Here is a 23,574-nt window from a genome sequence, read left to right on the forward strand (position 1 = left end):
GTTGACAAATTATGATACAATGGTATTAAGTGAATAATAATTACATAATCACAATAGTGAAAGATGTTTATCCGTTTTCACAGTCAATACAAAAAAATAAGATAATTACAGTTGCAAGCCATAATGGGAACATGATTAACTTAACAATATAAAATAATTACATACAATTTGGCGGGGGAGGGAAGTCAAGCAGAGTGATGTGATAAGTGGAAGTGCATATGGGCAGTGTTTTCACCTTCCCAGCCAATCTGTGTCCTTTTGTTGATGTGTTTAATTCATTTACACTTAAGGCAATTATCAATATGTATGATCTTATTACTGTTTTCTTAATTGTTTTGGGTTTCTTTTCTGTAGGTCTTTTCCTTCTCTTGTGTTTCCTCCCTAGAGAAGTTCCTTTAGTATTTGTTGTAAAGTTGGTTTGGTGTTGCTGAATTCTGTTGACTTTCACTTGTCTGGAAGGTTTTTTGATTTCTCCATCGAATCTGAAGGAGTCTTGCTGGGTTGAGTATTCTTGATTGTAGGTTTTTCCCTTTCATCACTTTAGATATATCATGCCATTTCCTTTTGACTTGTAGAGTTTCTATTGAGAAATGAGCTGATGGCCTGATGGGAGGTCCCTTGTATGTTATTTGTCCTTTTCCCTTTGTTGCTTTTAGTTTTTTTTACTTTGTCTTTAACTTTGTCACTTTGATTACTGTGTGTCTCGGTGTGTTCCTCCTTGGGTTTATCCTGCCTGGGACTCTCTCTGCTTCCTGGACTTGGTTGACTATTTCCTTTCTCATGTTAGGCAAGTTTTCAGCTCTTATCTCTTTAAATACTTTCTCAGGTCCTTTCTCTCTCTCCATCCCATTCTGGGACTCTATAATGCAAATGTCTGTGCATCTAGTGTTGTCCCGGAGGTCTCTTAGGCTATCTTCATTTCTTTTCTTTTTCTTCCTTCAGTATTCTGTTCTGTGGCAGTGATTTCCACCATTCTGTCCTCCAGGTCATTGATCCATTCTTCTGCCTCTGTTGATTCCTTCTAGTGTATTATTCATCTCTGTTTGTTCTTCAGTTCTTGTAGGTCTGTGGTAAACATTTCTTGCATCTTCTCCATTGTTTTCCTGAGACCTTGGGTCATCTTCACTATCATTATTCTGAATTCTTTTTCTGGAAAGTTGCCTGTCTCATTTCATTAGTTGTTTTTCTTTTATCTTGTGCCTTCATCTGAGACATATAACTTTCTGCTTTTTCATTGGATTAGTTTTCTGTAGTATGGTTTTTGTTTTAACCACTGTGGGATTGTCCTTCTTCTTGCTTCTTCTGTCTGCTTTCTGATGGAGGAGGCTAAGAGGTTTGTTTAAGCTTCTTGATGGGACTGCCAATAGAAAAAATTGGGTCTTGTTCTGGTGGGCAGGGCCTTGCTAAGTATCTGCAGGTGGGCAGGTACGGTGGGAATGAGATTTGATTTGATTGTGACTGTCGATGGTTGTTCAACAGCTAGTGGACATTTTGGTGTTCTTGCAACACCATGACCTTTTTAGGTACAGATTTGGCTTTGGGAAGTGCTTTGGAGCTTCTTCTTGGTCTAACCACTGAGCTGGTTGTCACCGTTTGTCATATAAAATAACTTTTCATTGCATATTGCAATCCAGTCAAGAAATGGTTCATTGTTGTTACCTAGATGACACTTCAAAACGACGATCTGTAAAATTTTGGTCAGCTCATGAGACACCGACTTAATGAGCGTTTTCGCCTTTCCAGTTTGCTTCAAATGCCAAACGACCACAGAATGGTTGGGCTCTTGGGCAGTTCCTTGTGTAGTTGTAGAGGATCAGGTTCCATGATGCTCTTGGTTGTCAGCTTTAATGGCTGGCCACTGTGCTCCTCATCCTCAAGGCTCTTGTCGCTTACAAAACTTCTTGAGGCACCACTGCACCGTATGTTTTGTTAGCAGTTCTGGGCCAAGTGCATTGTTGATGTTGCAGGTTGTCTACACTGTTTACCACCCGTTTTGAAATTGAATAAGAAAATCACTTGATTTTGGTTTTTGTCTAACATCATTTCCGTAGTCTAAGATAAATATAAAATAAGCAGCAAGTAATGTTATTAGCAAAAAAAAAGCAAGAAATAAGCATTAAATGATGCATACCATTAGCACATTTATTTAAGAATGTATTCCATTATCAAACAGCAGAGTTCGATAATGCAAAACTGCAGTTACTTTTGCACCAACCTAATTTTTTTTCTCTAATGGCCATAGCTTGGACTTTCAAAAAACAGTGTTGCATAAAACTGGTGAGAGTGAACCTCCTTGTATTGTTCCTGATCTTAGAGGAAATGCTTTCAACCTTTCACCATTGAGTATGCTGTTAATTGTAGGTTTGTTGTATGTGGCCTTTATTATGTTGAGATATGTTCCCTCTTTGCCCACTTTCTGGACTTTCTTTTTCTGGACACCTCTATGGTGTCCAGAAGACAGTGGTGTTCAGTATGCAGTGACGGTCAAGGGATGGTGGTGTGTGGAGGACAGTGGGTCTCCAGGAAATGGTAGTGTCCAGGAGACTGTGGTGTTGAGGAGACGATGGCGTCCGGAGATTGTGATACTTCACGTGGTGGTGTCCAGGAGACAGTGGTGTTCAGTAGATGGTGATGTCAGAGAGATGGTACCCAGGAGAGATTGTTGCTCTAGTTGACAGTGGTACTTAGGAGAGGGTGAGATTCAGGAGAAAATGGTATTCAGTCCACAGTGCTGCCCTGGAGACAGTGGTGCTCAGAAGACAGTTGTGCTGAGGAAATGATGGTGTCAAGGACATAGTGCTTCACAGGAGACAGTGGTGTCCAGGAGACAGTGTTGCTCTAGACAAAAGTGGTGTCTAGAAAACTGTGTTGTTCCGCAAGATGGTGGTGCTCCAGGAGAATATGATCTTCAAGTAACATTGTTGCTCCAAGAGACAACTCAAGAGACATTGGGGTCCAGAAGACAGTGGTGCTCAGTAAACATGATTCCCAGGTGACAGCGATGCTCCAGAGACAGTGGTGTGCAGGAGACAGTGAGGCTCAAGGGAAAAGTGGTGTCTGGGAAACTCTGGTGCCCCAGGAGACAATGATACTCAGGAAACACTGCCACGCTGGGAGACAGTGAACTCAGGAGATGGTGGAGACCGGGCCACAGTGGTGCTCCATAGACATGGTGCCCAGGTGACGGTAATGCTCTGGACACAGTGGCATCCTGCAGACTGTGTTGTTCTAGGGGAGAGTGGGCCCAGGGGACGGTGGTGTTCAGGAGACCGGGGTGCTCAAAGTGACTGTGATGCTCAGGAGATAGTGTTGCCCTGGTAGACAGTGGTGCGCAGGAGACGGTGGGGTCTAGGGGCCAGTGGTGCTTCAAGTGACAGTTATGTCCAGGAGAGAAGTTGCTCCAAGAGATGGTGTAGACAGGAGACAGGGATGTCCTAGAAGTAATGGTAACTTAGGAGTTGATGGTGCTCAGGAAACACTGCTGCTCCAAGGGACAACCGACCCAGGAGACAGTGCTGTCTTGGAGACAGTGGTGCTCCATGAGAAAGTGGTGTCTAGGCGACTATTGTGCTCCAAGAGATGTTGGTGCTCCAGGAGACTATGATGCTGTGGAGTCCTGGAGACTGCTTGTAAGAGATGGTGCTGTGTGGGAAACAGGAGTGCTCAAGGAACGGTGGTGTCCAGGAGACAGTGTTGTCCGGGAGACTGTGATGGTCCAGCAGATGTTACAGCCCACTGGTCAGGAGATGGTGGTGTCCAGGAGTCAGTGTGCTCAGGAGACTGGTGCCCTGGGAGTCTGTCCATCCGTGAGACGTGTCTGAGGCTGAGTCCCATTCTCTCCCTCTTGCTGTTTTATTGGTTCTCTCGTCCACCTTCGTCTTTCCAGTCCTCTTCCCCTCTCACGTTCTCTCCTTCCTCTCCTCCTGCTAGTCTGCTCCCTGCATCCTGTCCGCTCCCCTTTTTCTCCTACTGATCCCTCCTCCTCCTTTCCTCTGTCCTCCTCCTTTCCTCTGTCCTCCTCTCCCCCTCCTCCTGCTAATCCTCCTCCCCGTCTTCGCTCTCCCCCATTCCTTCCCTCTGCTCTTTCTCTGTTGCCGTTTTACCCGTCTCCCTGCAGGACGCCTGCTCTGGCCTCCCTGTGCCTCTCAGCGTGCTGACCCGAGCCCTCTGGGGGACTCCTGAGTGGAAAACATGCTCCCTTTCCTCCCCCGAGAACCGTTCACCTGTCTCATGTCCCTTTTGCTCTCTTTCCTCTTGGAGTTCTGAAACTCACAGTCTAGACGGCCTGCCCTGCCCCCTGCCTTTTTTCCTCTGGTGGCTAGCCTTGTATTTACAGACAACAAGAAAAATTCCACATACTCTTCAGTTAGATCCTTCATTGTTAATATATTTCTGCATTTGTTTTGTTATGTGTGTGTTTTATAGACATAGTGACAGAGTTCTTCTATAAGCCCTTGACAGTATGTTGCAGACAAAATTCCCATTTGACCCTTAAATGCTTTGGTGTATGTTTCTAACAAAGACATTCTCTGGTCACACCACAGTATGTTAATCAGAATCAGCAAATAGACGTTGATACAACCTGTGCCGTGCAGGCAGTGGTGTCCAGCTCTTTGCACCTCTGTGGGCTGTAGCCCACCAGGCTCCTCTGTCCACGAGATTCTCCAGGCAAGAATACTGGAGTGGGTTGCCATGCCCCCTTCGAAGGGATCTTTCCAACCCAGGAATTGAACCTGCAACTCCTGTATTGCAGGCAGATTCTTGACCTGCTGAGTCATCAGGGAAGCCTGATACAATACTATTTAACTACAAAGTGTACTCAAACTTTTCCAGTTTTCCCAGCAACATCCTTAGTAGCACAAGGAAAATAATGAACCCTTCCGGTTCACTGTCTAGTTCAGGATCACGGACTGCATTTAGTCCTCCTCTGTGTTTCGTTTCTTTTATTCTGGAACACTCAGGCCTGTCTCTCATGATTTTGATTTTTTTTTTTTTAAGGAGACAGGCCAGTTATTTTGTAGACCCCTTCTCGGGTTTGGTTTGTCTTGTGTTTCCCCTTAAGCAGATTCAGGGTGAGTATTTTTGGTGGGAATGTCATACTCGTCTTATCTTCCTCCGTTAATCAGACCCAATTACTCTCAGGTAAAGCTTGGTTTCTCTGCACTCACATTTTGATCCAGTGTCACTGCCCTCTTCCCTGGATCCCCCGTTTTTACTCCGCCAGGGCCAGTCCCCGCAGCTGCTCACGTGTCACCCCTGTCTTATCTCTGGTCTGGAGTCTGTATCCCGGTGGGCCTCCCATCAGTCCTCCTTTCTGGTGTGAGAGGCACTTCCCCGGTTCAGGTCACACGCAGTCTTGTCAGTACACCCGGTCCTGTGCTTCCCAGCCCTCTGTCCTGCATTCTGACCCGTCACTCAGGTGCTTACATTCTCCTCGTCCTGGGGAGCACACGTCCATGATACCCCGTTTCCCTGTGGTGATGTGAGCGGTGTGATCGTTCCTTTGACGCTGGTCATGGAAGAGCCACGACTGCGGAGTGTTTGTGCTGTCAGCGGTGCCCAGACCACAGACCTGCGTGCTCATCCTGTCCTTGGTTGGCAGGTGAGGGAAAGGAGACGTGTGGAGGTTAAGTACTGTGTCCGCGGCCATACAGGTCATACTCGGTGGAGGTGGAATCACACAGTGAAAGGGCAGTGAATAATTTCTGATGCCTAGAGGTGGTAAAGGAAGAGGAAGAGAATTCTGCTGATGTCAAGGACAAGTGAGTGTCAGTGATTCGTCAAGTCACCGGAGAGGAGGGGCTGGAGGCTTGGTGGGAGATTTCAGTTTGGGAGCCTTTTGTGTTGAGGAAGTAGATGAAGTCTTCAGAAACAGTCAACTCACTGAGAAAGAAGTCCCGAAATGATGAGTCAGGGTTGACAGTCTGAAAGGGAGACCTTTAGGGAAAGGGGAGGAGCTGACGTGGCTTGCAGAGGAGACTGCATCGTGCTTGGGGGTCTGATCCCTCGTGGGGCTTCCTAGGTGTGGGAGGCAGTGGTGGGCCCTAGGAGCTTAGCAGGCAGGCTGCGCTGCTGTCCACTCTGCGGGCTTCGTGTTGGGTGTTGGGGACACAGAGTGAAGAAGACCACCCTGCTTGCCATGGCAGCTTGAAACCTAGCGAATCCTGTATCTTTCTTGTTTTGGGTAGTAGAGTTGTTGTTTTTAATGCTGCTGGTTCAAGACACATTCTTCAAAACTCTCTCCAAAGCTTACTCTCCAGGCTAGAAAGAACCTTAGAAATCCTAGGTCTTGGCATCCTCTCTTGTCACAGGAAAAACTGAAGCCCGGGGCAGCCGAGGGCCCCAACGTCACTTGGACAAACGTGTCAGCGTTGGGCAGTAGAGGCTGTGTCTGCTCAGGCCGCCCCTTGGGGACGCTCTGCCCAGTGGACTCTGCAGGGCCACGCCTCGCTGACCTGCCCCTGTCAGGGCTTGTCTGAGCTGCTGTTTCCAGTGCCCTTTGCCTCTGATGTCACTGCTTCTGTTAATGGCGTGGCTCCCTCCCCAGTCAGCCCCTCCCCCTGCAGTGCCGACCCTCCTGTGGGCCAACTGCCCTGCCCTGGGCCACCTCTTGCGTCCGGCCCTCTCTCATCGTATGCACTAGCATCAGCTCCTTCTCTCCTGAACCGCTGTGACAAGCCCCTGACTCTTTGCTGCTGTCTTTGATCCCCTCCTTCATCTAATTCTTGTGCTTTGCTCTCAGGGTAGAAATGCTGCTGCTGCTAAGTCACTTCAGTCGTGTCTGACTCTGTGTGACCCCATAGACGGCAGCCCACCAGGCTCCGCCGTCCCTGGGATTCTCCAGGCGAGAACACTGGAGTGGGTTGCCATTTCTTTCTCCAATGCATGAAAGTGAAAAGTGAAAGTGAAGTCACTCAGTCATGTCTGACTCTTCGCGACCCCATGGACTATAGCCTACCAGGCTCCTCCATCCATTGGATTTCCCAGGCAAGAGTACTGGAGTGCGTTGCCATTGCCTTCTCTGGGTAGAAATGAGATCTCACAATCGGAAGCAGTTTTATATGTTTTATGCCCAGGCACCCATCTAACATTTTGTTGTACAGATTCCTGCCAAGTAGTCAACCAGTCCATTTCAATCATGTTTTTGTGTTGCATTTTTGTTTTAAACAGGTCAGTTATAAAGTTCATACTTAGATTGAAGTAAGACAGTTCTATTCTCTTTCCTTGATTTGGGGCTTCCCAGATGGTGCTAGTGGTAAAGAACTTCTTGGCAGTGCAGGAGATGTAAGAGACCTGAATTTGATCCCTGGGTCAGAAAGATCCCCTGTAGGAATGCATGGCAACCCACTCCAGTATTCTTGCCTGGAGAATTCCCATGGACAGAGGAGCCTGGCGAGCTATATTCCATAGGGTCGCAGAGTTGGACATGACTGAGGCGACTTAGCACACATGCATCCTGGTTTTACAGAGGCAGCTGTCTTTTTGTCTCTGAGGATGTTAATGATCCCTCCTTCAAAGAGCTCCTTTGTGGACTGGATTCGCCCTTCTCTCGGAGGACAGCTGCTTTGCTGTCTCAGTCACGTCCTTCCGGATCCAGCTTTCCTCCTGCGGCCTGTGAGTCCTGACTGTCCCTCAGTGTTTGTAAAGCGGGTGCTGGACGGCTCCGTCTTACGGCCGCTGCGGGTGTCCTTGCTGCGCTCTGTCCCACCAGCCGCCTCACCGGGGGCAGGTCAGCGTCCCTACCGAGTGTGCAGGGGTAGATCTTAAATTGCTGAGTCTCTGCTGCTCCAGAGAGTATAGTTAACAAAGTGGGGTGGGTGGATGGTTTTGCTTACTCATTTAAATCTTATAGTGGACTTTCAGTGATCATTCAGCTTCTAAAAAATAAAAATTTTTCTTATGAAAATGGTAATTCTTGGAGCCCTCTGGATCTTTGTTCTCATTTGAATGCTTGCTCTCTACACCTGCTGTACAGCTTCTGTCCTGAGATTTATTTCATGACATTCCTCGTAGTTTCTTGATTTCCTTCCTGTGTCTTCTTTTTGGATTTCTTGGAGAACTTTTTTCCTTATGTAATTCTCTCCAAATCTGTGGATAGTAAAACCTTTAAGACTTTGTGTGTATGAAAACGTCTTTATTTTGTAATCACATTTAAATGATAGTTTGGTTGGGTATAAAATTCCCAGTTCAAAATAAGCTTCCCTCAGAATTTTGAGCACACTTTTCCTTCTTGCAGTCTAGTGCTGTTGATTAGAAGCTTGATGATAGTTTGATGATAGTCTGTTCCTTGTTCCTTTGTAGGTAGCCCGTTTGTTCTCTGAGAGCTGACATGTCCTGAGAGTGAGGCTAGGTGTGAGCCTGCCACTGTTCCCTGTTCACGTCCCTTCCAGCCTGAGGGTTCCTTCTGTGAGGCCTGGACTTGGGATGTTTCTGTCTTGTTGAAGATCGCATAAACTAGATACTACCTACACTGATTGCCTTTATCCCTTAGCTTATTTTTCCTTTTGCTTTTGCTCTGACGACTTTTCTTTGACTTTTCTTCAGGCTGTTCTATCAAAATTTCACATACATTGAAATGATTTTTAGTTTCCAAGAACTTTTCTTTTAATTAATTTATATTTTAATTGAAGGATAATTGTTTTACACAATTTTGTTCTTTTCTGTCAAACCTCAACCTGAATCAGCCGTAGGTCTACATACGTCCCCTCCCTTCTGAGCCTCCCCCCGTCTCCCTCCCACCCCACCCCCAGGCTGACACAGAACCCCTTGTGAGTTCCCTGAGGCTCACAGCAGATTCCCGTTGGCTCTCTAGTTTACACATGGTGATGTGAGTTTCCACGTTACTCTTTCCATACATCTCACCCTCTCCTCCCCTCTCCTCATGTCCATAGGTCTGTTCTCTATGTCTGTTTTTCCATTTCTACCCTGCAAATAAATCCAATACCTTTTCTTTTTAAAAGACTACTTGATTTTCTTGTTACCCTGTTCTTACTTTAGGGACGCAGTGTGTTTATTATATCTTTCTGAGTTGCTAACGATAATTTGAAATATTATCTTCTGTTCCCTGAGTTTTGTGTTCAGTGTCCTCACTAAGCCCACAGTACTTCTCTCTCCTGATTCTAATGGTAAGAACTTCCCTCTTCCACTGCTGACTTTTTCCTCTTTATTTTGGTGAGAGGTTATCTGATTATCTGAGCGCATCTGCTTTCCATGCTACCAGAAATTTATCTGTTTTTAGACTTTTATTTTGATGGTGTAAAACAGTTCTCTCTTTTGTCAGAAATCTGGGGGGAGGAGGAGACTGAGCAGCCCAGTCACCCCCGTAGACCTTTCCCAGCCCTGGTTCTACAGGGTTTCAGAACTTTGATGTTTATTATTACTTTAGCTTTCATAAAATTTCTTTCTTTAAGTAGATAAATTAAGATTTTTAGTTGGAGTTTCAATGTGGGTGATGTTTATTATTCTGAAACAAAGTGGGGCCGCCAATATCTCTTGCTACCTAGATGTAGACTCTGACATTTTGAATGAGTTTCCAAACAAACTGGCCTGTGCTTTTCACATCTCGTTGGGAAGACAGATGTCCTGGTCTTTAGGAGGCCTCCGTTCTTGGGGGCTGGCGGCGAGGAAGCGCTCCTTCCCCGCCGGCGGTGGCGCTGAAAGCACCGGAAGGCTCCGGACACCCGGGCTCAGCTTCTGCCGTCTGCTCCCCCCGGCATCGTTCAGTTCAGAGCAGGAGCGCCGGTCAGGGACAGTGGTCATCACCTGTGCTGAGAGGGTCCTCAGACTCACCTGGAAGATGCCCACCCTAGCCCATTAGGAAAGGGGTGAAGGGTTGTGGTGGGTTTTCAGGGGGGAGCGCAGATGAGGAGCCAGAGAGACGCAGAGAGCCGGCCGCCTGGGCGGGGTGCAGATGGCGCCGTCCTGGGTCTGTGGGCCTTATACACTGGCAGGGTCGTACCACGTCGCTCCCGTGAAGGATGCGAGGGCCAGCCTGGGGCTCGTCCCCCAGCCCTGTCCCCTCCAGTCCAGCCTGTTCCCATGCCCTTCCCACGTGACCCACTGCCCACCTTCCCACCATCCCCCCGAGGCTCTCCTGGTTGTTTTTATCATCTGCTCACCAAATCCATGGACAATGAAGCTCGGGAATGAAATCTCCCTCTCTGTCCACAGATTACGTTTTTCCGGACCTGACTGAGAAGGCGGGTCCCACGGACAACACAGGCCAGAGTCAAGAGACACCGAGTCTCCCTTCCCCGCTGCCCGGGGACCTGGTGGGGCCGCCTTGGCATGTGGCCCCCGGAGAGGAGGAGGAGGAGCAGCTGCTGCCGGTGACCAGACCCCAGGAGGACATCCAAAGGCAGGCCCCCGGCTTCCCGCCGACGGGCAGCAGCTGGGCCCCGGGGCCCGCTGAGCACCGGCCCGAGGAGTCAGGGGACCAGGCGGCCTCAGGGGGGGAGGCGGGCAGCAGCATGGAGCCCGGTCTGTCCCCGCCCAGGGTCAGCCTGAGCCCGGTGACCCTAAGGGGTCAGGATGCGGCCGGCCGCGGGGCGGGGCCCACGGTGCTGCCGGCCGCAGGGCGCAGCGGCGAGTCTGAGGGCCCTCGAGAGCCCAATGCGGAGGCCGACGCTGCAGCCGCAGGCTTGGCCGGCTGGCCGGGTGCGGGGCCGTCCCCCGCCTCCTTCCCTCAGACGGCAGCTCCCCGCGGGGCTGAGGACCCCAGCAGAGACGCCCTGCAGCCTGGAGCCTCCGCCTCTCTCCCGCTGGCCCCTGGAGGCACAGAGCTGACACCTTCTTCTGTGACTCTGGGGCAAGATGACCTCAGGCAGGAGCCCCAAGAAGGGTCGGCCGGGGTGGCTCCGTCCAGAAGGCCCTGGGACTCCAAGCAGGTAGAGTGACTGTGTGGGGCGGGGGCGGGCGGGCAGCAGATTCTGGGGGCACTGCTCACGGCCCAGCAGCGCATCCTCTCCACACTGACCCGCGGAGGCTCGGCGCCCACCCCCCCAGCCTTCACGCACCCCCACCAGTTCAGGGTCCCCCTGCTTGTCACAGCTGCTGGGGGGTGCTCCCGCTAGCCCCCCTCCGCCCCACAGACCCCCCACGTGTGCCGTCGCCCTGCCCTCCTCACCCCATGAGTCACTCTTACACACCCCCAGCCCGGCCCACCCCAGCCCCAGAAGAAAAGGGGTGGTCCTGGGCGGTCAGCCTGGGTGTCTGCCCACAGGTGCGCAGTTCGCCCTTGAGAGCACTCCAGTTCCCTCTGCCCTGGAGCCTCTGGGCCGGCCTCCTGTCCCCGAGACGGCGGGTTGTGAGCTTTGGCTGGGCCGGGGCCGTCAGTCCTCGACTGGCCTTGGCCTCCTCGCATCTCCAGGGTTTCCATTCAGACTCCCTCTGTGTTACTGCACAGGTGATCTGCAAAGACTGGAGCAACCTGGCCGGGAAGAGCTATGTCGTCCTGAACATGACCGAGAACTTAGACTGTGTGAGTGCCGGCGGGCGGGCGGCCGGGCCCTGTGGGGGCTGCAGGGGACGAGCTGCTCCCAGCAGCGCCCGAGAAGAGGGCTCCCTGGTTTTAAGTCCCCGGGGCCCTTTGCACATGCCCCCTCCGTTTGTGGTTTTGTGGACAGTGTCGTGTCTTTGCAGGTTGCTTTTCCCGTGTCGTTTTGGTCAGTTTTCCACACGCGTCCTCTCCTGGGTGTCTGCTGGCGTTAGTTTGGAGCTGTTTTCAGGAGGGCCGGTGCAGCCTGCTGGTGGGCTTCACTGAGCTTCTCTGGAGGGTGGTCTGGCTGGGCCGTTTCATCTGAGAATGTCTTATGTCGGTGTCTTTAAGTCCTTCTTCCTGGGTGACTAGGATCTTGCAAAGAGGAACTTTCACCTACCTGACGGTATGGGGCTGGTCACTGGTGTTCTGGAGCAGGTGCGAGAGGGCTATTTGTCTGTGTCAGGACAAGAGAGGACTGTGTGTCTGTCAGGACAGGTGTGCCTGACGGGAAGGTCATTCGCTGTGCTCATTTGCAGCGTGAGCCTCTCCCACAGTTGGGCCTGCTGTCCTCAGGGTCAGAGACCCTGTGTTTTACCATCATGAAGATGAACTTTCAGTCTTGTGCAGGGAGAAGGGATGATTGTCAGCTGTACAGTGTTGGGCGGGGGGCAGAGGGGGGCCGCCTAGGGATGCAGTGTTTCTCAAGCAGACTCGGAGAGTTGTCTTGTTCCAGCACTGTCCTGGAGCTCCCGCCCTTCCCTCCCACCCTCCCCTCCCGTCCTCCGCTCCCGTCCTCCCCTGAAGTTCACTGGAGCTCCCATCTGCCCCTGCTGTCCTCCCCTGGAGCTCCCGCCCTCCCCTCCCACCCTCCCCCCCCTCCCACCCTCCCCTGAAGTTCACTGGAGCTCCCGCCCTCCCCTGCCGTCGTCCTCTCCCTTTGTCCCCTCCGTCCTCCCCCAGAGCTCACCAGCGCTGTGCTCCCCGAGTGCTTGGGGAGTGGGAGCATCGGTGTGACTGCATCTCAGCTCCGCCCAGGCTGGCTCGGGACCTGCTCTCTGGGCTCGCTGAATTGGGAAGCCGACTGCCGTCCGTCCACTTCCGATGCCCAAGCGTGTGGCTTTCGTCCCCTCTGTTGTTTTGTTGTGGCTTTGTCTTTGTGGTTTCAGACCTTAAAGAACAGCCTTCATTCTTCTTTAGAGGATTTGGGGCAGGGTGGTGAAAGTACATGCACATATTTAATCTGGAAGTGACCAATGAGATACTCAGTTCTTCCCAACATCTTTATAAATGGTAGATTTTGACATCATGGGTGTGCTTTAACCCAGGGCAGTTCTTAATCTCACGCATGCTCACTCTGCTAACTGGCTAAATTGCACGATGTGAGGGCTGTGGGCCGAGTTTATTCGGTGTCTGAGCACAGGGGCCTGGGAGGCAGCCTCTCAGAGGCCCTGAGGAGCTGCTCGGAGGGGTGGACGTCAAGCCAGGATGACGTGCATTTTGGTGAAGGGGCTGCTTGCAGCCGGGGTCTTAGGGGAAGGCTGCTGCTGGCCTCAAGGATATCCCAGTCCACAACTTTAGTGCTTTGCTGCATGCAGGACAGAGCGGGAATCTGGGACCAGTGACGTTCTTCCTCAGTATACATGTTGCCTCTCCATGGCCCAGGTATCCGGAGCACAGCGTGCTTCGTCCTGCTTTCCTCTCGGAGGGTTCTGGTATGTCAGCGACGCCAGGGGCCAGTGACTAGATCCTTGTGGAACTGAGTGGCAGGCAGCCTGCTTTGTCTGCACCCCTGTTTGGCCAGTGAAAGCCTCTTTGAGTTGGCTTCTGAGTCCTTTTGACCAGTCTGTTAATGTTTAAGAGTTCCCCTGCTTTCCTTTCTCTTTTCTTTCTTTATCTGACTGCGTCAGGTCTCAGTTGCGGCCTTGTATCATGCGGGCCTATTCGAGCTGTGGAGCGCGGCCTCCAGAGCGCAAGGGCTCCGGAGCTGTGGTGCACAGGCTTAGCTGCTATGCAGTATTCGTGGTCTTCATTCCCCCGTCCAGGGCTCAACCTCTCCCCTGCACAGGAAGGTGGAATCTGCACCCCTTGACCACCAGGGAGGCCCCTGGTGTCGTTGCTTTCCATGTAGTGGGCTGTTCCAGGCTCTTCTTGTATGTCCCCGTCCTCCGACCCAGAATCCGCATTCTCCAAGGAGCCTTCTTGCTGTTTATGGACACGTGGTGCTTAGAGACCACAATGTGGGACCTTGACACCCTGGAATTGGGGTGTGCGTACTTGGATAATGAAGTCTAAAGTTAATGTCTCTTTTTCTTCCCAGACAACACAAATTAAAATGCTTTCTGTTTTCCCTGGTTTTATCTGCTTTGTTATTCTCATTTAATGTTGGTTCAGTTCAGTCACTGTCATGCTGACTCTGCGACCCCATGGACTGTAGCACGCCAGGCCTCCCTGCCCATCACCAACTCCTGGAGCCGGCTCAGACTTGTGTCCATCAAGTCAGTGATGCCATCCAGCCATCTCATCCTCTGTCATCCCCTTCTCCTCCTATCCTCAATCTTACCCAGCGCCAGGGTCTTTTCCAAGGAGTCAGTTCTTTGCATCAGGTGGCCAAAGTATTAGAGCTGCAGCTTCAACATCAGTCCTTCCGAAGAATATTCAGGGTTGATTTCCTTTAGGATGGACTGGTTGGATCTCCTTGCAGTCCAAGGGACTCTCAAGAGCCTTCTCCAACACCACAGTTCAAAAGCATCAATTCTTCTGTGCTCAGCTTTCTTTATAGTCCAACTCTCTCATCCATACATGACTAGTGGAAAAACCATACCTTTGACTAGATGGACGTTTGTTGGCAAAGTAATGTCTCTGCTTTTTAATACACTGTCTAGGTTGGTCATAACTTTTCTTCTGAGGAGCAAGCATCTTTTAGTTTCATGGCTGCAGTCACCATCTGCAGTGATTTTGGAGCCCCCCAAATAATAAAGTCTGTCACTCTTTCCACTGTTTACCCATCTATTTGCCATGAAACGATGGGACTGGATGCCATGATCTTAGTTTTCTGAATGTTGAGTTTTAAGCCAGCTTTTTCACTCTCCTCTTTCACTTTCATCAACAGACTCCTCAGTTCCTCTCTACTTTCTGCCATAAGAGTGGTGTCATCTGCATATCTGAGGTTATTGATATGTTTGATATCTACCTAATTAGTCATTATTATGGTAGGATTTTTTTTTATTGTGGTAAAATAAACCTAGCGTAAAATTTACCATCTTGATCATTTTTGAGTGTACGGTTAAGTATGTTCACATTATTGTGGAGCAGAGCTGCAGGACTTTTCCGTCTTGCAAAACTGAAACCGTCCCCATTAACAGCTCTGTCTCCCCCCGCCAGCCCCCCTTCTGTTTCTGGTTTCTGTGAACCTGGCTGCTCAGGGCCCTTCATGTTAGTGGGTCACACAGGATTTGTTTCTGCTGTGGCTTGCTTGTTTCACTGAGCATCGCGTCCTCGAGGTTTATACTGGTTGTAACAGGTGTCAGAACTGCCTTCCTTTCTAAGGCTGAGCAGTACTCCAGTGTGTGGAAGCACCACATTTGCTTATCTGTCAATTTGTTGATAGACATGTTTTTGCTGCTGTGGAGAATGCCGCTGTGGGCGTGGTGTACACATGCCTCTCCCAGACCCCCTTTGGAGTGGGTTGGTGTACACGCAGAAGTGGGTTGCAGATCACCTGGTGATGGTATTTGTAACTTTTGGAGGAGCTGCCGTATAGTTTCGTGCGGCAGCCGCACTATTTCCCGTCGCCCCAGTCACCGCAGGAGTTGGTAAGCACAAGGCCCGGGCAGCAGCTGGGGCGCTGCTGTGGCCCTTGTGGAGGGTCCCCTGCCCAGGGAGGGCTTGGCAGGGAAGATAGGGCACGCCCGCGTCTGTGCTCGGGGGCGTCCTCACGCCTCAGGCTGTAGGGACAGCCGGGGAGGGCGGCCGTTGGGTCAGGAGAGAGAGGCACAGCCTGAGGGCTACACCGCCTTCATGACTGTTCCTCAGGGAACCTACGTGTGGACTTGTAACACCATGAATTCATCCTGCATGCTTCTGAACTTGACAGAGGTAGGGTTAGGGTTAGGCTCAAGCGTGGTGTTCTGCTCTGGCTTCTTGTGCTTCGGCTGCTGCTTTCGGGAGCCTGCTGTGTCCTCGCGTGCACTGCCGTGCATTCACGCTCCTTCTCTCTCTATCCCTCTGGCTGGTGGCGGGCCTTTGAGGAGCTTCCCTTCCAGGCCGCTGTGGGTCTGCTGCTCTGGAGGCTCTGAGGTCTGCACATTGGCGGTGGGCGCTGGGCACATTCTGACGGGGGCGCCGTGGGTCACCTTGGCCAGGTGCTGTCCAGCAACTCCCGACGGTGGCCCAGCAGTTTGTTCCTCCGCGGCAGCGCCTGGCGCTCTGGGGCTGTGGCTGTCAGCGTTGTTTCCAGTTTAACCATTTCGCGGGGCATGTGGGGTGCTGGCCTCACTTTGTGGTTTACTTTGCATTTCTCTGATGATCAATGCGATTGAACGACTAGTCATACATGTTTGAGCCTCTTCTGTGAAGTAACTCATCAGATCTTTTGCTCACTTAGCGACCGGGCTAGCTGACTTCCTTTATTGATGTCTGTCAATCATTTATATGTCACGGATATGAAACCCTCATTCTGTGTATATGGTGTGAACATCTCCTACTCTGTGGGCTGCCTTTTGATCCTCTTAATAGAACCCTCTGAGAAGTGGAAGTCCTTTTTTTTTTTTTAACTTCACCATAAAATAGTCCCACTTACCAATTTTTTTCCTTCGTGGTTAGTAGTTTTGGGTCCTGTTTAGAAATCTTTGTCCACTCCAAGGTCACACTTACTTCTGAAAGCTTTCCATGTAAAATGCACCTGAAATGGACTTTGGTGTGAGTATGACCTATGAGTCCAGGTGTGGTTTTCTTTTCTATTGGGACATCCAGTTGTCTCCGCACCTGTGGTTGAAAAAGTACTTTTAACCCTCACAGAAAGCCTGCGTTTTAGGACCAGTGCCCACATTCTCAGATGGGAAACCGAGGCTCACAGAGGAACAGTATTTTGCTAAACGTCACAGAGCTGACAAGTGGCAGAACCGAGATTTGAACCCACACGTGATTCCAAAGCCAGAGCTTTGCCCTCAGTTCCCATCTACAGAATACATGGTATGAAATTAGAGCAAGTCATGAGGCCTCCTCGCAGGTGATACTGTGGGTCTGGGGCTTGAGCCAGCCAGACATGTAGACCTCGAACATGTGAGGTGTGCGACCCTCACACACGAGGGGGCCCCATGCACACATGCACACAAGCATATGCGCATGCACACGCCGATGGTCGCAGCCGTTCCGGGGCCTGGGGCTTCCCTCTGGCTCACTCAGGCATCTCCAGGCACTAGCCTCTCACAGGCGCGGAGCTGAACCGGCCCCTGGGAGGCCGCGAGTCTGGGGCTGGTGGGAGCCGCACTTGGATGTGCCGTGGCAGCAGGAAGCGCATCATCTTGCAGGCGTGACAGCCTCGCCACTTAGCTTGGGCTCCAGCAGAAAGGTTGGGGCCCTCACAGGTGGCAGCTCCGAGGCCGGGCACTCGAGAGAGGCAGGAGCCAGGGGCAGCGACTGCCCGCATCCCAGAGGGGAGGGGCTGCTGGGGAGGGTCTCTCCAGGGGGCTCCATGGGGACAGTGACGGGCTGGGAGCCAGGAGCGAGGTCTCCTGCACATGCTGAGTTTCTGTTTGGTGCCAGCCACTTGTTTTTAAGTTATGTAATTCTCTGTGCACAAGGAGAAGGAAACCTAAGCAGGACAGGAATGTCAGGTGGGAAGGAAGTCTCCTCACCCTCGCCCCCGGGCCAGGGCCCTAGCGCTGTGGCCCCTCTGTGAGTCCTCCCGCTCCCGCTGCAGCCTGCGAGGACACAGCCGTCCCCCCTCACTCCCCGACTCTGGGCCCTGTCTCTGCAGTGACCGGCGAGGGCATGGCTGGGGCGGCCGCCTGCCCCTCTCCTCTGGCTTGTCCCAGCTCTCCATCACGTGCCGCGCGTGGCCCCTCGGGCCCTGTTTGGGTGCGTCTGTTCCCTGGCTCACCTGCGAGGAGCCCTGGGCAGGCCCTGTGTGTGCCCTCCTGGGGGCGAGAGGCCAGGGCAGGACTAGGTGGACTTGGGTCTTGTGCTCCCGCCGTCCCCTGTGGTCCCTGGGGCTCCCCAAGCAGCCCCTCTGGGCAGCCTCCACTGCCTTTCCCAGGTGTGAGGGGCCCAGCCTAGAAGCAGGGCTGGGGGGTGCCGCCCCCAGTGAGTGAGACTTCTCTCTGCCCTCAGGAGGCGTTCCGGCGGCACCGGGGGCTGCAGCTTCTGGCCCTGGTGGAGGGCGTGCTGCCCCGCCACGGCCGTGGCCGCCACGGCGCCTGGCACATCTCCCTGAGCAAGCCCAGCGAGAAGGAGCAGCACCTGCTGATGGCGCTCGTGGGCGAGCAGGGTGAGCGGCGGGGCTCGGGGCTCGGCGGGGTCCGCCAAGTGGGTCGTGGAGAGAGGGGCAGGCGGACCCGGTCGGGAGGACCGCAGGCCTGCGTGCTGCGTGGGGGTGAGGGGCCGCGGGGGCCCACGGGTGGAAGCCAGCACCGGGGGGCACAGGTGGGGGCCTGAGGGTCAGGGGCCCAGCACCCGTGGCCAGGGCTGTGCTGACGGTGCCCTCTGTGCAGGGGTGGTGCCCACGCAAGATGTGCTGTCCATGCTGGGCGACATCCGCAGGAGTCTGGAGGAGGTAAGAGCGCGGGGCGGTGGGGGCAGGGCAGGGCGCGGCCCGATCCAGCCCCCAGGGGCCGTGGGGCCGCCCGCAGCCGCCCTGTGAGCTGCATGAGGCAGCAGGTGCGGACCCGAGCCACGGAGGGGAGTGGGCAGGAGAGGGCGCGGAGGGGCCTCGGGGGTCTGGGAGGGTGGGTGGTGTTCCCTGCCTGAGCAGTGGAGAAGCACCATGTCTGCTCAAGCCCTGCAGAGCCTGGCGGGCAGGGGAACACCACACGTTCCCAGAGGCATGGGAGGGTCACCACGCGCTCCTGGGGGGGGGACAAGCTGGTAGACCCCCCTCCAGATGCACCTTTACTCACCTCCCCCATTGAGGACAGCCCGTGTCCTCCAAGCCCTGTCCACTCATTGGCATCCAGGCTCTTATCAGTCCCCTTCATGCCCACGGGCCTGCACTGTCCACGGGCCCCCTCCTTATCTCCTGCGTGCCAGGCTGGGAAGGGCGGGGCCGGGGAGGCTCCGCCGTGGTGTGGGGCTTCTTGATAAGCGCAGAGCACTGAGGGCCAGACTCGGTTCTCACTCAGGCTCAGTGCCACCCGGAGCTGTGAGCAGGGAAGAAGCCCTGTTGAGTCCTGCTGGTGCCTCTTTAGATGAGAGCAGAGAGGAGATGCCCCCACCCCAGGCACAGCCGGGCTCTGCCCCAGACGTCCCATGAGACTGCATGTCTGCACCACCTGGGGGTGGGGCTGGCTGTGAGCTGTGGGGTTCATGACAGGGTGGGCCCTCCTGCCTTTTCCCACCCCTGGATCTGGGTCTTCTGGCTTTACCAGACGCTTCTTTCAGATGGATTTGGCTGAAAGGCACACTGGGGCTTTACTGTTGTTTTAGCAAAGAGTGCTTTTTAAAATATGCATTTGTTGTTTATTTGGCCCCGCTGGGTCTTAGTGGCGGTGCTTGTGATCTCTGAGGTTGATGACTCTGCAGGATCTAGAGCTGTGGCGTGACGTGGGTTTAGTTCCCTGACCAGGGGTGGAACCCGGGCCTCCTGCATTGAGAGCGCCGAGTCTCAGGCACTGGAGCACCAGGAAAGTCCCTGGGCTGGGTCTTTGGAAGTAGACAAGTGGGAAGGTTTTCGCGTGTTCATTGGTGTTGAATCCAGCAGGAAAAACTGAGTCTTGATAATGTAGAAAGTGGAGAAGCACAGGTCATTCACAGGGTGACGAGCTGATTCGCGGCACCCGCGCCCCCCGCCCGCCCTGGCACCTGTCATTTGGGGATGACTCCTCACCTTCTCTGCTCCCTGGGCCTGGGACGCTGACTGGAGTCTGCCCAGCCCAGGGGGTGGGGGCTGGGCCACAGCAGCCGCTTGGCCAGCTCAGTGACACTACTGACCATTCCGGGGGGCACAGGAGGCTGGGGGGCAGCCCAGGACATGGACACCCACCCCAAGGTGGGAGCTGAGTTTCCAGAGCCTGGTGGGGCAGGTGTGCAGTGGAGAAAGTGCGGAGGCCCCCAGGTGCCCTGTCTGCGCCCACGCGGGTGGGGCAGTGTGGTCTGTGACAGCCAGTTCACGGGTGGCCTCTGGGGATTGGGCACCCCCAGGTGGGTATGGGGCCGGATGTCAACCACAGTTGGGTCAGAGCCGCGGCGGGCCTGCGAGAGGAGGCTGGGGCCGTCCGGCGAGGGTGGTGGGCTCGGGCAGGGTCCTCTACCAACACAGGCACCAGGCCTGAAGCCCAGCCCCATAGGCCCCAGGGCAGCCTGGCACGCCAGGGCCCCAGCTAAGGCACCGGGCCCTCCCCCCAGATTGGCATCCAGAGTTACTCCACCACCAGCAGCTGCCAGGCGCGGGCCAGTGCGGCGCGCAGTGACTACGGGACGCTCTTCGTGGTGCTGGTGGTCATCGGCGCCCTCTGCCTGGTCATCATCGCGCTCGGCCTGCTCTACAACTGCTGGCAGCGCCGGCTGCCCAAGCTCAAACACGTGGTGAGCCAGCCGGGGCGGCGGGGCGGGCAGGGCTGCCCGGAGGGAGTGCCCGCGGGACGGGCGCCCAGGCCGTGGCCGCGTGCGGGGAGGGGGTCACTGCCCGGGAAGCGCCTGTGCTGAGGAAGGCACCAGCCTCCCTGAGGCGCTGGAGGTGTGGGGCGTGGGCCCTGGGCCGCAGCCCCTCCCTGGGTGACAGCCCCAGGAGGAGCCCCTTCAGAAGGCGAGGGTGGTGCGAAAGGGGTCCGCTGGTGTCCGGGGGTGGGGGCCTTGGCTGCTGGGTGGGAGGCTCAAGTGGTCATCTTAAAGGGTTAGAGCTGGGGGACCGGCGGACGAGGGCTTTGCGTCGTCAGGGTCCGCGGGGTCAGGGCCGGGGTGGGGGCACGGGGTCTGGCGCGCTCGCCCAGCGGCCCCTCCCGCCGCAGTCGCACGGCGAGGAGCTGCGCTTCGTGGAGAACGGCTGCCACGACAACCCCACGCTGGACGTGGCCAGCGACAGCCAGTCGGAGATGCAGGAGAAGCAGTCCAGCCTCAACGGCGGCGGCGCCGTCAACGGCCCGGGGGGCTGGAGCGCGCTCATGGGGGGCAAGCGCGACCCCGAGGACTCGGACGTGTTCGAGGAGGACACGCACCTGTGAGGGGCTGTGCCCCGCCCGGCCCTCGGCGCAGGGCCACCCCGCTTTCCCCTGACTCAGGACGCACCTCGGCTCCGTCCCCGCCCCCGTCCGACGCCCCTTGGGGCCACCCCGGGACCCCATTAAAGCCGTCCGGAGAGCACGCCGGCCCGCTTCCCCTCGCGACTCGTTCTTGTGCTGGGTGGGGGTGAAGGAGCGGGCGGGTGGGTTGTGGGCGGGGCGGCCGCCTCCCCTCTAGCCCTCCTCCTCCCCTCGGTCTTCCCCTCCTCTCGGTCCTCCGGTCGCCAGGCGCCGCTACGGAGCGGGCGGGCGGGATGGGCGGGCGGTGCCGCGGGCGGGGCGGAGCGTGTTTATATCCGGAGGGCGGGGCGGGCGGGCGTGTTGATATCCGGCGGCCGCTCCCGCCCGAGGTGGCTCGGCGTCGGGGCGTCTGCGCCATGGATACCTGCGATCTGTTCTCCAGCTGCAGGAAGGGGGACGTGGGCCGAGTGCGGTGAGGACGCGTGGTCCCCGGGAGGGCGCGGGGGCGGTCCACGGAGCGCCCGCTGGGGGTTGTGGGGAGGGCACGGGCCGGCCAGGCGCGGACCCCAGCCCCCAGCCGGCTCCCGGGCTCCAAAGCAGGGCCCTTCTGGTCGAGGAATTTCTCTGAGCGGGGACGCGGGTGCTGGCGTGACTTGTCCCGGGGTTCCTGTGGGCTTAGGGTTAGGACTGTGATGCGGACCCCCGGAGGAGGAGCAGAGGGTGGAGAGAAGGGCAGGGCCCGGCGGTCAGACTCTGGGGGCGGGCGTGGGACCCCCGACGTGGCTACTCTGATGAGCCACGGACTGGTGCTGGGAACAGCTGGGGCCGGAGTCAGGCTCTGGTTGTCGGAGAGCCTGGGCGCTGCCATCGCCGTCACCGCGGCCGCTCCGGAGGGGGTGCGGCTTGCTTGGGAGGTGAGGCGCCTACTGTCTTCCTTCTCCGTCCTCCCCTGGAGCCCTCCCCGGGGCTAGTCCCGGACTTAACAAGTCCTCCTGCGTCCCCGGGCTCCTCCCCAGGTCGGGTGCTGCTTGGGGTTTACTTGGTAGCCCCCAAAGCCTGGTGCTTTTCAGAACACACCGGGTCCCTCCCGCCTGGGCACGTGCCTGAGGCATCGAGCATCCTCGGTGGTCCTCCCTACCCCTTCCTCTGCCGCCCTGTCTCCCGACTCCCATCTTCTGGAGTCTGTCACTTCACTCCCACATCTCCAAGACCCTGCAGGCCTCCTGCTGGGCGGCCCCTCCCAGCGCTGTCTGCCCAGGAGCTCAGTCTCTTCAGCGCTGAGGCTCCTGATGCCCAGACGCTCCCACGTCCACACCCTGTCCTGGCTCCTTGGCCTTCAGCGTTTGTCTTGCTCAGTCTCTGCCTCACCTGCCGTCACCAGGGGAGGCTTCCCTCCTTCCCCTCCCGCAGGCCTCCTCTGACCCCCATCCCCCCTACCCAGGTACTTGCTGGAGCAGCGAGATGTGGAGGTGAACGTGCGGGACAAGTGGGACAGCACCCCACTGTGAGTGCCCGGCCGGGTGAACAGGTGGGGCGGGCGGGCAGGCGGGCCTGCAGGCCTGACAGTGTCCTCGCCCCCTCCCCGCAGGTACTATGCCTGCCTCTGTGGCCACGAGGAACTGGTGCTCTACCTGCTGGCCAACGGTGAGTGCAGGGTGGGCGGTGGGCGTGTTCCTGCCCCCCTTCAGGGGCGCTCTCAGAACCCGTCCCCCGACTCCCATCTCCAGGGCCCAGCTCAGCATCTGCTCCCAGGCCGGGAGGCCAGTCTGACTGGCATGAAGTCCCACAGGGCCTCCCAGCCGGGCCTCCCGCGAACTGGAGAGCCTGGCCGGCTCTGCCCCCAGCCAGCCCCGCCCTCAGGGCCCGGCCACGCGCTGCTCCCTCTGCTCGGATGGCTCTTTGCCAGGGGTTCGCTTGGTTCACGTCCCTGTGCCTGGTCTGCCACGGTGCCTCCACGGCCACCCTTCACCTGCTTCGTTTTCTTCAGAGCCCCTGACCTCACTTGCTAACCTGGGTGTCCTTCTGCCCCTGGAAGCCCAGTTTGCTGCGGACAGGGGACCGTTCTGTCTGTGGTGTGTCCCCAGGGCCCAGCGTAGGTCAGGGCGGCCACCACAGTGTCTGTGTGCCCAGGGCTTGGTGGGGAGGGTGCTGGGGCAGGGTGGACCCGGGGCCCCGTGTGTGTCTGTGTGTGTGGGAGGGGGCAGCTGCAGCGGGCAGCCCCAGGCCCGGCTGACAGGCAGCTCTGCCGCCCTCAGGAGCCCGCTGCGAGGCCAACACCTTCGATGGTGAGCGCTGCCTCTATGGCGCGCAGAGTGACACCATCCGCCGGGCGCTGCGCGACTACAGGCAGGTGACGGCCTCCTTACGGCGGCGAGACCTCTACTACAGCTTCCTGCTGCGGTGAGCCGGCCTGCCGGGGAGGGCTCTCCCGCTGCACGGAACCCTGGGCGCAGCGCTGAGCCCCCCACGGCCCGCAGGCTCTTGGAGCAGGGCCTCCACAGCGATGTGGCCTTCGTGGTGCACGGCAGGTCCTTCCGGGCTCACCGTGGCGTCCTGGGCGCACGCAGCACCTACTTCGCCCACATGCTCGACACCAAGTGGAAGGGCAAGAGCGTGGTGGTCCTCAGGCACCCCCTGGTGCGTCGGCGGGCGCTGGGGGAGGCTCACGTGGCCTGGCCGTCTCTGACCCTGTCTCTGCCCACA

At 55.9% G+C, this 23,574-nt stretch overlaps 2 protein-coding genes across 3 annotated transcripts in view; both read left to right on the plus strand.

Annotated features, from left to right (window-relative positions):
• The window catches only part of PODXL2 (podocalyxin like 2), a 39,530-nt gene extending 18,533 nt beyond the window's left edge, over nucleotides 1–20,997 (plus strand). For both annotated transcript variants that reach the window (XM_043442878.1, XM_043442879.1), the window contains 6 exons: nucleotides 10,171–10,886; nucleotides 11,405–11,479; nucleotides 17,810–17,966; nucleotides 18,190–18,251; nucleotides 20,039–20,218; nucleotides 20,641–20,997. In XM_043442878.1, coding sequence (XP_043298813.1) covers nucleotides 10,171–10,886; nucleotides 11,405–11,479; nucleotides 17,810–17,966; nucleotides 18,190–18,251; nucleotides 20,039–20,218; nucleotides 20,641–20,853 — 1,403 coding nt within the window. In that variant the 3' untranslated portion in view covers nucleotides 20,854–20,997. The remainder of the gene's footprint in view (nucleotides 1–10,170; nucleotides 10,887–11,404; nucleotides 11,480–17,809; nucleotides 17,967–18,189; nucleotides 18,252–20,038; nucleotides 20,219–20,640) is intronic.
• A 198-nt stretch (nucleotides 20,998–21,195) lies between these two features.
• ABTB1 (ankyrin repeat and BTB domain containing 1) overlaps nucleotides 21,196–23,574 on the plus strand; it is a 32,458-nt gene continuing 30,079 nt past the window's right edge. The window contains exons 1-5 of the mRNA XM_043442880.1: nucleotides 21,196–21,343; nucleotides 22,313–22,375; nucleotides 22,460–22,515; nucleotides 23,127–23,271; nucleotides 23,349–23,508. Of these exons, the coding sequence (XP_043298815.1) occupies nucleotides 21,288–21,343; nucleotides 22,313–22,375; nucleotides 22,460–22,515; nucleotides 23,127–23,271; nucleotides 23,349–23,508 (480 nt within the window). The 5' untranslated portion in view covers nucleotides 21,196–21,287. The remainder of the gene's footprint in view (nucleotides 21,344–22,312; nucleotides 22,376–22,459; nucleotides 22,516–23,126; nucleotides 23,272–23,348; nucleotides 23,509–23,574) is intronic.

Source organism: Cervus canadensis, chromosome 22, assembly GCF_019320065.1.
Source record: "Cervus canadensis isolate Bull #8, Minnesota chromosome 22, ASM1932006v1, whole genome shotgun sequence".
Lineage (NCBI taxonomy): Eukaryota > Metazoa > Chordata > Mammalia > Artiodactyla > Cervidae > Cervus > Cervus canadensis.